This window comes from Pinus tabuliformis, chromosome 3_1, assembly GCF_031772625.1.
Source record: "Pinus tabuliformis cultivar Carrire ecotype Pingquan chromosome 3_1, CPIR1, whole genome shotgun sequence".
Lineage (NCBI taxonomy): Eukaryota > Viridiplantae > Streptophyta > Pinopsida > Pinales > Pinaceae > Pinus > Pinus tabuliformis.
Genome location: NC_142301.1, coordinates 493,138,957 through 493,153,889, shown reverse-complemented (window position 1 = coordinate 493,153,889; position 14,933 = coordinate 493,138,957). Strand labels below are relative to the sequence as shown.

Below are 14,933 nucleotides of genomic sequence, written 5' to 3'. Positions count from 1 at the left end.
AATGACTTATTAAAGCATGGGTTTCATGCTTGGGTCATCATTATATTAGTCAAAGTCCCCATTGTGGACTCCTAGGATTAATATTGAGTTTATAGAGTCATTGTACATTCAAAGAGACCCTTCTTGGGCTTTTGAATCATGTAAAAAGGTTTTGTATTGAGTCAAATATGAATTATGTACCCTCCACATCAAGTTGGCCTAAGAGAGATCAAGTCGGCCTAAGGACCCTAATTCGACCCACAAGAAGCCTATATATACAAGGAGGTCGAAGTCATTTGAAGCATCAACTCTCAAGCAAGTTTGATATCTCAAGAAGAGCTGGAGAAGTGCGAAGTCTGTTGCCAGGAGGTCGAAAGAAGTGCAAGTTTGGGGAAGTCTATAGAGAGGAAGAAAATCGAACTTTTGTTGCCTCCCTCTCTCTGTTTCGTGGTCTAGATTGGGAGATTGAAGTCTCCTAAGATTTCGTTATTGCCGAAAGTTGCCTATTGCCGGAAGTTGTTGCCTAGTCGAAGTTGTTGGAAGGGGTCGAAGATCTGGGAGGCTGACTTGGTGTGGAGGGAAAGTCTGGTCATGGTCTAGGGTGAAGAGTCTCAAAGAATACTATTGAAAGGAAGAATTATCTTGACTACGTTTTCCCCTCGAGGGGAGTTTTTCCCTGGCACTGTGCCTATATCTTGTGTCTTGTTTTGTGATTTTCATACACACATAATATGGTAATTGGTTGATGAAAGATAAGATAATAAATAAGTAAAAGAAGCCAACACACTCACAAGTAATTATTAAGAAAGGAGAATCAAACCCTAATATAATTACTTTGATTTTCCAACATGGTATCAGAGCTAAGGTCAAGAAGAGTCAAAGATCACTTTGTTGGCATGGATTCTCCCTCTATGGTGAACTACATAAGAATGGGTTACAACACTGCTGGAAGTTGGATCAAGAAGGTCATCTACTACTTGTTCAACAAGGTCAAGAGTCAAGGATTCTTGGCTGCCCTTACAGGTTCTCTTACTGATGACAATGCATGGATCATTAATAGTGGAGCATCGAGACACACTCACAAGTAATTATTAAGAAAGGAGAATCAAACCCTTATATAATTACTTTGATTTTCCAACATGGTATTGGAGCTAAGTCAAGAAGAGTCAAAGATCACTTTGTTGGCATGGATTCTCCCTCTATTGTGAACTACATAAGAATGGGTTACAACACTGCTGGAAGTTGGATCAAGGTGGTCATCAACTACTTGTTCAACAAGGTCAAGAGTCAAGGATTCTTGGCTGCCCTTACAGGTTCTCTTACTGATGACAATGCATGGATCATTAATAGTGGAGCATCAAGACACATGACAGGTGAAAGTAAGCAACTTCATACACTATCAAAGGAGCCATCCTCTCGTGCAGTGGAATTGGGTGAAAACAAATGCTATGTTGTTGAAGCTAGATAATGGATCGAAGCTGCATCTCAACAACATTCTCTATGTTCTAGGTTTGAATAAGAATTTGCTTTCTATTTCTTGTTTAGAAGATAAAGGGGAAAGAGTTGCTTTTGTTGATGGAAAAATATTGCTTTAGGGAAAAGACTCTAGCATTGATAAAGCTAGGGTTATTGGAGTTCGTGAAGGATGTCTTTATCGAGTCATTACACCACCTCCTCAAGCCTTGGTTCATATGGAAATAAGTCCCATTGAGCTATGGCATAGGAGGTATGGTCATCTACATTACAAGGTCATCCCTACTCTTAGTCAACTAGTTCATGGTATTCCTAATATGAAGTTAGATCATGAAGGAGTATGCAAGGGATGCTCTTTGGGAAAACATACTAAAAAGCCATTTCATAATAGTGAAACTAGAGATATTAGACCTCATCCATTCTGATGTGTGTGGGCCCATGTCTGACAAATCACTTGGAGGTCATCTTTACTATGTGACATTCATTGATGACCATTCTAGGAAGACATGGCTCTACCTACTCAAAACTAAAGATGAAGTATTTGATAAGTTCAAGGAGTTTAGGGCTGAAGTGGAAACCCTAACCGAAAGAAAGATAAAAACTTTGAGGTCTGACAATGGTGGGGAATACACTTCTAAAGAGTTGATTGCATATTGTAAGGAAGCAGGTATTAAGAGGGAGCTCATTGTTCCCTACTATCCTGAACAAAATGGATTGGCCGAAAGAAAGAATAGGTCAATTGAAGAAGGCATTCGAACTATGCTCCTTGATCAAGATCTACTGAAGTTCTTATGGGGAGAAGCAGCAATGATTGTCGTATACATTCAAAATAGAAGTCCTCATAAGAGTCTTGATAATACTACACCCGAAGAAGTATTCACAAGGAAGAAGCCGAGTGTGGATCACCTCCGAATCTTTGGAAGTCCAGCATATATCCATGTTCCGAAAGACAAGCGAAAGAAGTTGGACTCGACAAGTATCAAGGGAATATTCGTTGGTTATAGTCTTTCCTCAAAAGCATATAGAATCTACATAAAGGAAGGAAGACATATTGAAGTAAGCAGGGATGTCATATTCGATGAAAATCAAGCATACAAGAAATCAAAGGATATTCCTATTGATTCTGATGACGAAGAGGTTCCCATATTTGAAGAAGAAGAAGTTCATCATGAAAACTCTACTACAAATATCGAAGAAGAAGGACCAAGTGAGCCTATTCAATCGGTGGTTGTCCCAACCACAAGGAAGAGGCCAAATTGGTTGAAAGCTACATTAGAAGATGTTTAAGGACATGAAGTTGTGAAAGGTTCCTTCAGGGAAAGTAAGAAACCAAAGAGATATTCTGGCTATGCTGCATATATGATAAAGTTAATTGAAGTCGGACCATCTACATTTAAGGAAGTTGAGCATGAAGAGGTTTAGAAGAAAGCTATGCAGGAAGAATATCAATCCATCATGAAGAATGGGGTTTGGGAGATCGTTCTTAGACCCAGTGACAAATCAGTTGTCACATTGAAGTGGATCTATAAGATCAAACATGTTGTGATGGAAGTATAGACAAGTACAAAGCAAGATTCGTTGCAAGGGGTTTCTCGCAAAAGGAAGGTATTGATTATGAAGAAACGTTTGCACCTACAGCAAGGTACACTACCATTAGATCGTTGGTTTCATTGGTTGCTACAATGGGGTGGAATATCCATCAAATGGATGTTAAGACCGCATTTTTGAATGGGACCATTGATGAGGAAGTGTACATCGAACAACCCGAGGGCTTTGAAGTGAATAGCAGGGACTCTCATGTTTGCAGACTTAAGAAGGCCCTATATGGCTTGAAGTAAGCACCTAGGGCATGGTATGTAAGGATGAATGCATATCTACTTAGAATTGGGTTCGTGAAGAGTTTTGTTGATCCAAATCTCTACATCAAGGTCGTGAATAATGAGCCCGTCATTATTCGACTATACGTGGATGATCTATTCATCACAGGTATAGAGTGAAGAATTCAAGAATGCAAGAAGATGTTGGCAGCTGAATTTGAAATGAAGGATCTAGGACTGATGCACTATTACCTAGGTCTAGAGGTATGGTAGAGACCTAGGGAGATATACTTGGGGCAAGGAAAGTACATCATCAAGTTATTGCAGAAATTAGGGATGATGGATTCCAAGCCGATGACTACTCTTGTGATCACCAACCTCAAGGAGTTGAGGGGCTCTGACTCTAGTCTTGTGGATCGTAGCTCATATCGACAGTTGGTGGGTTCCATGATGTATCTGCTAAATACTAGGCTAGATATATGCTTTGCAATGAACATTCTTAGTTAATTTCAGTTGGAGCCTCGTCATGATCACTGGATAGCTGCCAAACATATATTGAGGTATCTTTGTGGCACTATACATCACTGCCTAAAGTATGATAGTAAGGAAGTCAAGCTAATTGGCTTCACAGACTTTGATTGGGGTGGCAGTGAGACCAATGGAAGGAGCACTACTAGAGGATGCTTTAGTCTGGGAGTTGTTATGATCTCATGGATGAGTAGGAAGCAAGATCCCATTGCATTGAGTAGTGTCGAGGCAGAATATGTGGTTGCATGTGAAGTAGGAAAAGAGGTTGTTTGGTTAAGGAAGCTTCTGACAGATTTGTTTGAGAAGTCTCTGGGTCCTACTATGATTAATTGTGACAATCAAAGTTGTATCAAGATGTCTGGAGATCTCGTGTTTCATTCGAGGACGAAACATATCAATAATAAGTTCCACTTTATTAGGAACTTGGTGCAGGATGGGATCGTAAAGTTGGAGTATGTCTCGACAGATGAATAAGTAGCAGACATACTGACAAAGGCTCTTCCTAATAAGAAGTTTGAATATCTAAGGAACCTGCTTGGTTTGGTAGATATTGTTGATTGTATTGATGATAAGAAAGTGGAAGAGATTTGTTGAGGCTTTGCGAGTGAAGCATTGCCTGGGGAGACATCTGGCCGACACTTTGTGTTGATGTCTGGGTCCCGAAGTTGAAAAGGTGGTGTTGGTTATTGAGCTCTGTTTTGGATACACACCTATATGTTTGGGTTGGTGGTTAGCAAGTAAGCCTGATGGTACCTAGAGGGGCTGAAAGCTTGAGTCCACCTTAGTCCCACTTGGATAGATTGCCCTGGTCAGGAATCTAGTCCATGGCATTGTAGTGCCTAAATTGTTGAGTGACCGGTTGGATAGATTGCCTTGGTCAGGAATCTAGTCCATGGCATTGCGGTGCCTAAAAGTTTTTCATGGTTCATATAGTTTGAGATCTTCCATTGTATTTGTACCAGTGTTGCACACATCGCGATTTAATCGCGATAAAATCGGAAAATCGCGATTTTTTCAAAATGCCGATTCAAATCGCGATTTTTATCCAAAAAATCGGCGGAAATTTTTTTTAACGATTTTTTCGAAAAAATCGCGATTTTTAAGGAAAAAATCGCGGGAGGCGCGGGCAGCGGGGGTTTTATATGTAAAATCGATTTTTTGTTTATTCATTCAGCAGTCCGCCGCGGAGGAGAAGGAGGAGAAGGAGAAGAAGGGAGGGAGAGGGTTGCCGTCGCTTGTGGGAGCCGATTTTAGGAGGAATCCAAGCCAAGATCGCGAATTTGTCCATAAACCAGGTATGTAGATTAATTTTTTTTTGTTTTGGTTCTCTAAAAACTTTGTTTTTCATTGTTTTTAAAGAATTTTTAGAAATTTTTCATTGATTTGGGATGGGTTATTTGTTATGACTATGAGAACCAATTTTTGATTTTTATTTTCTCATTTTCTTTAAACATTGTTTATTTTTTTTTATTTTTCATTGTTTTTTGGGTTTAGAAATTCAAATTGGGATTTTGGAAATAATTAGCTTGTAATTTTGCAAATGCTAAATTGTAATTTGTATTTACTATTTACTATTATCATTTATGTAATCCTAAATTCCTATTTCCTAATCCTTATTTTTCCATAGGTTTGCAAATTCAAAATTCAAAAACAAACATGCCAAGGAAATTGGATCCTTTCTGGGAATATGGTGACCCTAAAACTCCGAATGATAGACAAAACTTGATTTGCAAGTTGTGTGGAAAGGAAATATTCGGGGGGGTGTACAGGTTGAAGTTCCACCTTGCACAAATCCCTGGACGTGATGTGGGGCCCTGTCTAAAGACAAATGCTGAAATTATCCAAAAAGCCATGAGAGCATTGGGAGAATTAGAGCACACTAGAGACGCCAAAGAAGAACTCAAAAGGCAACTAAGAAGGTCAGTTGAAGGAAGTGGGCCAAGTGGCACAGGTTCTACTGCAGCGTCAGTCAATCCGTTTGCTGCATCATCATATTTTGTTCCTCGAACCACACCTGGTTCACAACCAACTATCGGTTCAATGATGAAAAGAACTGAAAAAGAAAAAGCTGACAAGTTGATGACAAAATTTCTCCTCTGGAGTGATATTCCTTTCAGCATTATAAGGAATAATCCATTTTTCCAACCTACTCTTGATGCTGTTGCCAGTGTTGGCCCGGGGTACAAACTCCCTTCTCTTCATGATTTCAGAGGCCGGCTTCTTCAAGATGAAAAGCGTGACTGCACCCAAAGATTGGAGGATTTTAGGGCATCATGGGCACAAACAGGATGCACTGTTATGTCAGATGGTTGGACTGACCAAAAGGGGAGAACCCTTATAAACTTCTTGGTTAGTTGTCCCTTGGGGACTATGTTTATCAAATCTGTTGATGCAACTCATCAAATCAAAGATGCAAAAAATTTATGTGATTTGCTGGATGTGTTTATTTTGGAGGTGGGTGCAGAAAATGTTGTCCAAGTCATAACGGACAACGCTGCAAATTATGTTGCTGCTGGTAGATTGCTTATGGACAGGCATCCTACTTTATTTTGGACACCTTGTGCTGCCCATTGTATTGATTTGATGTTAGAGGACATAGGGAAAATTCCCTTTGTCAAAGAGGCTGTTGACTCATCAAAAACCATCACAAAATTTATTTACAATCACACATCTGTGCTTAGCTTGATGAGAAAATGCACCAACAACAAAGAGTTGGTGCGCCCCGCCATTACACGGTTTGCGACGAGTTTCATATCTCTTCAATCCCTCTTGAATTCTATGTGGGATTTGAAGAGAATGTTTGTTTCAGAGGAGTGGCGTTCTTCGCCAATGAGCCGCAAACCAGAAGGAGAGGCCGTCTGCAGACTTGTTTCATACCAAGAAGACTTCTGGGCGGGAGTGCAGGAGGTGTGCGCTGTCACAGAACCTTTGGTAAAGGTTCTTCGGTTGGTAGATGGTGAGAAGCCCGCAATGGGCTATTTGTATGAAGCCATGGATAGGGCCAAAGAAGCCATTCGGTCCTACTATGATGACAAGGGAGATGATGGGTTCCAGAGACAACTCCTTCTATGGAAGGTCATTGATGAGCGATGGAACAACACACTCCATCGTCCCATTCATGCTGCTGGCCTTTTCCTGAACCCTGCATTTTCTTATGCATGTGGGTTTAATTTTGATGTTGAGGTCGTGGAAGGATTATTAACCTGTGTCCAGAAGATGGTGAAAACTCCAGAAGAACGTATGGAGGTCTCTAGACAAATTGAGCAATATAAGTTGTCAGGTGGCACATTTGGCTTTGAGATGGCTATCAATGATAGGACGGTTAAAATCCCAGGTATTTTTTAGTTTGTAGTATGTACTTTGTAACTTTGTTTCAAATTTCATTGTTTCTTCAAATTCCATTTTTTTCTTATGTTTATTTAAAATTTTCTTTGTAATTTTGTTGTAGACGCATGGTGGAAGATGTATGGTGGCAGAGTACCCCTTTTGCAAAATCTTGCCGTGCGCATCCTCAGCCAAACATGCAGCTCCTCGGGATGTGAGCGCAATTGGAGTGTATTTGAAAAAATACACAACAAGAAGCGCAATAGGTTAACACTTAAACATTTAAAATATTGCAAATTTCCAAATAAATTTTTGAATTCATTAAAGTTTTAAACAATATTTTTTTTATAATATTAATTATTAATTTATTATTTCATGAACTTTGTACAGGTTGGAGTCCCATAGACTTAATGACATGGTCTATGTCTACTACAATCTTCGATTGTGGGTGAAACAACTAGAGAAGACACCTGATACGGAAGCCATCTCATTGGATGGGATTGACACCACTGCTGAATGGAGGGTTGAGACCGAGAGGCCTCTCATGGATCCCACTGAGGATTGGTTAGTGCAGGATGAGGGGGAGGAGGAGGGGGAGGAGGAGGAGGAGGAGGAGGAGCAGGAGCAGGAGCAGGAGCAGGAGGAGGAGGAGTTGGAGGAGCAGGAGGAGGAGGTGACACCGCCTACCCGGGCTACCCGGGCTACCACTACCACCAGTAGAGGACGTGGTCTCCGTCCACCTCAGCCTCTTGTAGCTGCTACTACTAGTTCTTCAGCTTCTAGAGCACGTCAGACTCCACTGCCATTTCCACCACCACAGGCACCAGCTTCTACATCTAGAGGGAAAGAGAAAGCTGTGCCATATTCTCGCAAGAGGGGCAGAGGAAATCAATAGGATTAGACTTTCATTTTATTGTATATGACATTATGACATGATGAGATACATTATCATATTTTTTGTTGATATTTTGAGGCTGAGTTGGACTTGGGACTCAGGACTTACTATTCAGGACATGATTCAATGTTATGTGTGATTTTAGCGCTAGAAATGATATTGAACATCTTATATATTAGTTTTTTTATCATATTTATGTGTCAATGTATTTATTTTATGTTGTAGATGGTTTAGATATTAAAAAAATTGAAAAAAAATGAAAAAAAATGAATATTTTTGTGCCAAACGATTTTTTCCGATTTTTTCCCGATTTTTTCCCGATTTTTCCGATTTTTTCCCGGCGCCGATTAAATCCCGATCGCGATGTGTGCAACATTGATTTGTACATTATGAATACTTCCCTAGTTAAGAGAGAGTGTTAGAAAATGTAGTTATGTTCGGTCTTCATTAATGTACTTGAGTCATTATGTAATGTACTTGTCAAAAGAATTTTTATTATTGTAACAATGACTTATTAAAGAATGGGTTTCATGCTTGGGTCATCATTATATTAGTCAAAGTCCCCATTGTGGACTCCTAGGATTAATATTGAGTTTTGTAGAGTCATTGTACATTCAAAGAGACCCTTCTTGGGCTTTTGAATGATGTAAAAAGGTTTTGTATTGAGTCAAATATGAATTATGTACCCTCCACATCAAGTTGGCCTAAGAGAGATCAAGTCGGCCTAAGGACCCTAATTCGGCCCATAAGAAGCCTATATATACAAGGAGGTCGAAGTCATTTGAAGCATCAACTCTCAAGCAAGTTCGATATCTCAAGAAGAGTTGGAGAAGTGTGAAGTCTGTTGCCGGGAGATCGAAAGAAGTGCGAGTTTGGGGAAGTCTATAAAGAGGAAGAAAATCAAACTTTTGGTGCCTCTCTCTCTGTTTCATGGTCTGGATTGGGAGATCGAAGTCTCCTAAGATTTCGTTGTTACCGAAAGCTACTACCTAGTCAAAGTTGCTGGAAGGGGTCGAAGATCTGGGAGGCTGACTTGGTGTGGAGGGAAAGTCTGGTCTTGGTCTAGGGTGAAGAGTCTCAAAGAATACTATTGACAGGAAGAATTATCTTGACTATGTTTTCCCTTCGAGGGGGTTTTGCCCTGGCATAGTGGATATATCTTGTGTCTCTTGTTTTGTGATCTTCATACACATATAATATGGTAATTGCTTGATTAAAGATAAGATAATAAAGAAGTAAAAGAAGCCAACACACTCACAAGTAATTATCAAGAAAGGAGAATCAAACCCTAATATAATTACTTTGATTTTCCAACATCAATAAGGTAACAGGAGGACATTTTTCTATGGTTTGTTTAAAGGCAGAGTTGCATATAGCCAGATCAAAATTGGCGGTTGCCATTTCTACTAAGGGAAAGGCAAAAGATGTTGCTACACATCTCTTTCAAGCTCTGCAACAGATTAATCCAAAAACTGAGCAGGCTAAGAAGGAAGCTAAAATTATGAACAAAGAAACATGTAAGGAAAAATTAGAAGTTGAGCAGGCAAAGGCTGAAATAACTACCATGGGTAACAGACTGCAACCTGCTTATAAGGACCTTGAGGAAGCTAAAGTTGCGGAAGCCCTAGCCATGGAGCAAATAAAAGCTATATCTGAAAAAACGAGTGTTGCACAAGCTTCTAGTTCAGAATCTAGTGGTGGGATTACAATTTCACGTCCTAAGTTTGATTCCCTAAACAGGAGAGTAGAGGATATCAACAAGCTTACAGATAAGAAAAAGGTTGTTGTTGATGCAATAAAGGCAGGTGAACAAGAAATATTGATGAAGCTAGAAGTGGCATATCGAGAAATCAAAGAAATGAAGCCAACAGAAGAGCGAGAATTATGTAAGGCAGATATGACAGAGGCCAATGAACTAGTAAAGAAAACAACATTGCCCCTGCTTGAAGAAAATATAGAGTTTGTTGATAAAGAAATAGAGGGAACAAAGAAATCCATGGAACCTGCTCTAGAGGAAGAAATCACAGAAGCCACAACGAATTGGTCATTGCTTAAGGACAAGCAATTTCGAGCAGGGGGGACTGTAATGTCCTCTACGAATTGAGGACAAATGGGACTCATTAGCCTATCCATCCCCGTAGGCTATAGTCCACCTAAAAGGGGAGAAACCCCAAAATACCCATTGTTGGGCAAGTTTTGGGGCAACTGGGCGAAGAAACCCAAAATTGGGGTTTTGAGTAAGATTCACTCAACCAATTAAGAAGATGAAACCCCTCAAGGAAACCTATAAATAAAGGAGGGTTGAATTCATTTTGGAGCATCATTGTGGATCATCTCATTTGTTTCTTGAGCATTAGCTCTGAGGGTTTAGAACCCCTTCCGTCTTGTCAATTTCGGTGGTGAAAGATTCCACCCTAGTTGACATCCTTCCATTTTTCTCTATTTGTTTCGGCACCGGACTATTATCTAGGAGCAGTGAGTCTCTGTTGGGCAAGGTTTCTTTGTTTTTGGACGCAAGACTATTATTTGGAAATAACAAGTTTTCTATTGGGTTTGGTCTCTTCGTTTTGGACACAGAGAAACTATTAAGACGTTGAAACAATTATTTGTTTTGTGACTTGGGCACAGAGACACCTTATCTAATTGTCCGAATTAGACCGTAGACTTATGTCTACTATGGCTTTGGTTAAGATCTGCGAAAGAGTCAGCTTGAACACAAGCAATGCATTAGAAAAAGATATACCCAACGTTGTATGACCCCCACTTGCCTCAGGAAGCTTCCATATTAGGGCAGCAAAAACATACAAATATCGTAACATGAGACCAGAACAATGTTGCACGAAACACACCCCCTCCCCCAAGGATCCAAACCGAGAATTATGTCTTGTATAGATCCGTGGGGGATCCACAATTGAATCCACAGATCAGGCCGGCAGAGACAATTCCTGGAAATTTGGAACCGTGTCGGCCCGATCCGCGGTTCCGGATTTCCAAACCGTGGATTCGACAGCAGATTTGCCCCAGATCCGACAGCGGATACGCGGTAGATCCAACAGTGGATACGCGACGGATCCGCCTCGAATCCGCAGCAGATCCAATAGTGGATACGCGACGGATCCGCCTCGAATCTGCGGCAGATTGGGCACAGATTCGTACGGATCCCAAAAGGATCCGAACGGAGACAGGTAGTTCCACACAGTTCTATTTTTTTCTTTGACTTAAGTTGGGTTGGGGCTTCTTGGACACTCCCAAGGTGCTCCCTTGATGCTCCTTAGATGCTTCCTAGATGCTCCCTCATGGTAATGTTAAAAATTTAAGTAAAAGGATGAAAATGAAAGATAACAAAGAATAATGAAAGATAACGGAGAATGTTACTTTTACTTTAAGAATTTAACATTACCATGAAATGACTCGAGACATTTGAGAGTGCTTCTAACCTCATTAGACTTCATATGGAAAAAATAGAATTTCATATCCTATTCAAAATTCAGCAGACTTCACAGTTTTTGGGAATTGTTTGTAAATTGCATTAAATATTACTACTGTGATTGCAAAGGAAGGATTGCTGCTACAGTAAAACCCTGGGCAGAATTGCTCCAGCACAGTACAGTAAATGATTGTAGGCTTTAGTCTGGAGCACAAATTTTCCATTTGGTTTGAGCACCTTATAACTAAAAGAAAAATGCCAGCACTAATATACATGTGCAATGCAGAACACAGCTTTGAAATCGGCTAGGCAGAACTCAATGTATAAATGTCATCATATCTTTTACAAATGAGATTTCCGGATTTTGGCCTGATAAGCAAAAGCAGCCATAAATTTGGCTTGTCAAAAGAATGATACCATTTAGAACACTTTTCAATTTATAGCTTGCTAGATCAGGTAAACTTGAGGCAAGCAGCATGTCAAAAGGAAGAAATCGTCTGAAATTTTGAAAAGGAGTTATTTCCCATGGCGATCTTAGGCCATAAAAACGAACAATGCAGGGGCATCAACTCAGACAAATCTAACACAAACACTCACAAGGGACTGGCTGAGAGTGAGTCTTGAAATTGGTAACTAGGGATGTGCTTTGAAATTGAGTTCCTCCGTTCAGAATAAACAGACACAATGGCCGCAGGAAAAGAGATTGCCTAGGCTTTAAAGGATCTAGGGGCTCTTTGAAGTTGATGGTGAGAGCCAATATAAATCTAAAGAATTATCTCCCAAAGCAGCTAATGTCTAAGAAATTTTTTTGTAGCAGCTGCTCAAGTAAGAAGAATAGCTTTTGCAGCTACATTTCAGGCATAACAGTTGAGACCTAGACTTCTGAAATTGCTTTCAGCCTTCAGGTATGGATCGATTCCAATGTTTCCTGATCCTCTTCAGAGGTCAGTGCGTCTTAACTAAGATGAACTACCCACAAAAACGAAGCATTAATGACGGCACTGCTTTAGAAGCCAAAGATAAAAACCCGGAGGCAGACTCTCTATGATAGTTGTCACAGAGTGAAAATCAGTAGAGGCCCTGAGAAGCATCATGCATTCTTGTTAGCACTGAGCAGTTAGTAGAATAAGTTAGCAATAGATAACTGATTTATCAGTGTGAAAAACATGCTGAGGATTAAGATATAGATGTATGTAAGTCTATCCGAATTGATTCCCACGACAAGAGAACTGCCCATACAAGGCTGCTTGTAAGCCAAACATAGCCAACCACTAACCATCCAGCAGGGGCATCGGTTCACTGGTGAGCTCAACAGAGTATTCAGCTGTCCACCCGGTTCTAATCTTAATGAGCTCTGCCCTACCTGAATATCATGAATTTCAAAGGGCTTAGGCCAGGTGCAATTCCAGATGATTTTGGAAGAATAATCACCCAACAGGGGCATTGGTTCACTGGTGAGCTCAACAGAGTATTCAGCTGTCCACCGGGTTCTAATCTTAATGGCTCTGCCCTACCTGAATATGATGAATTTCAAACGGCTGAGGCCGGGTGCAATTCCAGATGATTTTGGAAGAATAATCACCCAACAGGGGCACTGGTTCACTAGTGAGCTCAACAGAGTATTCAGCGGTCCACCGGGTTCTAATCTTAATGAGCTCTGCCCTACCTGAATATCATGAATTTCAAAGGGCTGAGGCCAGATGCAATTCCAGATGATTTTGGAACAATAACCACCCCTTATATTTGGCACCTAAGCCAACGAAGTCTTCTTTAGATTGTGCCAAAACATACATATAGAGCACGAATAGTGCAAGTGGTGAACAAATTAATGCATGGAGGAAGATAACACCCATTAACAGGTATGGCAATGGTTTCATGGGAAGCAACTGACAAATACTACCCGCTCACCCAAAAACTAAAAGAAGAAGACCCAATACATTGTAAGGCGCAGGTAGACATTATTAGCTAACTAATAAGATAAACGAAGATATTGCTTACTGTCACCGAAGAGAGCTTTGAGTCTGACGATGAGATTACGATCGTCCTGCTTCGCAGCCTCATCAAGCATCCCCTGTTTCAAATTCCATATCCTCTTCTTGAGGCCTTTGTTTTCCTGTTCTAAAGAAACCCTCTCCGCTTCAAGGGCGTCAATCTGATGCTGGCGATCCAGAGACCTCATACTGAGGGAAACAAAGGCGCCCACCAGAACCAGATGGATTACGTAGTTTTCGTGTCTCTTTAGGGTATGGCTCAGAGAGCGCACTCCCCTCATGGCATTTTCAACGAAGCCCATCTTCCTGCTAGCTTCAGTGGGGCCATTGTTGGATGTGGCCGTGGTCTTAATGTCGGGAGGGGACGAGGACGAATCCATCCGGAGATCTTGAAGAACGGGCTATGGACAATGGTGGAAGAGTCTGTTAATGTGGAACCAAATTGTCAGTTGCGATGGAGATCACATAGATGTGTACCACCAAAATGGTCAGCGTTGAGAAGATCCTGCTCAGCTTAACAGAAGTTCTTTTATTTAAGGTCTACATACGAAGGTTTGATGACATTTTAACAATGGGAGGTAGTTATGTTTAATGAGGATGACATCCACATTTTCATTTTTAATTTGATGCGCACCTTACCCACTTTTGTCCTAGCATAAAAATTTGTTGCGAAGGGACTTAACGTTATTTAAACATTAATTTTAATGTAATTTAATTTTTTGGATGGGATGTTTATGTGATTTATGATATAACGATTAAAAGTTTGGAAAACACGTGTTAATTTTTTAAATTGGAGAGAAATATTAATTTTTTATAATAATAATTAGCATAGTTATTAATGGTTTAATGAAAAAATATAAAAATTAATTAAATTATATTTTTATTTTAAATTATTATTAATATTTATTAAAAGGATTAATATATAATTTAAATATATACTTTTCAAAAATATATAATAATAAAAAATAATTATGGTAATTTATTTTAAAATTTGGTAATTGGTAAATAGACTTTATGGTCAATATACATATTTAAAAAAATCATGACTCATATTTATATGGTATATTTGTTTATATAAAAAAAAAAATTAATTAATAAATTTAATTAAAAATGGTAAAAAAGACCATACCTATTTTTAAGATAAATTTTAATCTTTAATATATCACTATTATTAAAAATATTCTAAAATATTCCATGAAAGTAAAATCTTTACTATCCATGCAATAATTATTGATAATTAAATTAAAATTACAAAAAAATATATTCTAAAATAAGAATTAGACATAAACATTTTTAATTGATCTTATTAAGTAGAGTTTTTTTCTTATATGTATGTATGCATATGTTCAAATTTGATTGAATCCCATGATTATGGCTAGCAAATAACTTGCTTTACATCTAAATATTTGAAATAAAAAGGGGAGATCCCAAAGGTTTTCCTTGTGCATGTGTCGGGGCGGGGGAAGGGTGAGGTGTGTGTGTATAATTTCCAAAGATTA

General features: G+C 39.4%; 2 protein-coding genes across 2 annotated transcripts in view; one reads left to right on the top strand and one right to left on the bottom strand.

Annotated features, from left to right (window-relative positions):
- Window positions 1-14,000, bottom strand: part of LOC149187954 (uncharacterized) — a 33,724-nt gene extending 19,724 nt beyond the window's left edge. Inside the window, exon 1 of the mRNA XM_089411503.1 lies at window positions 13,442-14,000. Within this exon, the coding sequence (XP_089267629.1) occupies window positions 13,442-13,814 (373 nt within the window). The 5' untranslated portion in view covers window positions 13,815-14,000. The remainder of the gene's footprint in view (window positions 1-13,441) is intronic.
- Window positions 6,276-8,206, top strand: LOC149187955 (uncharacterized). Its single transcript, XM_089411502.1, has 3 exons — window positions 6,276-7,131; window positions 7,246-7,387; window positions 7,512-8,206. Exons 1-3 carry the CDS (start codon window positions 6,324-6,326, stop codon window positions 8,014-8,016), a joined length of 1,455 nt encoding a protein of 484 aa, XP_089267628.1. The 5' UTR covers window positions 6,276-6,323; the 3' UTR covers window positions 8,017-8,206.
- Window positions 14,001-14,933: the final 933 nt, after the last annotated feature.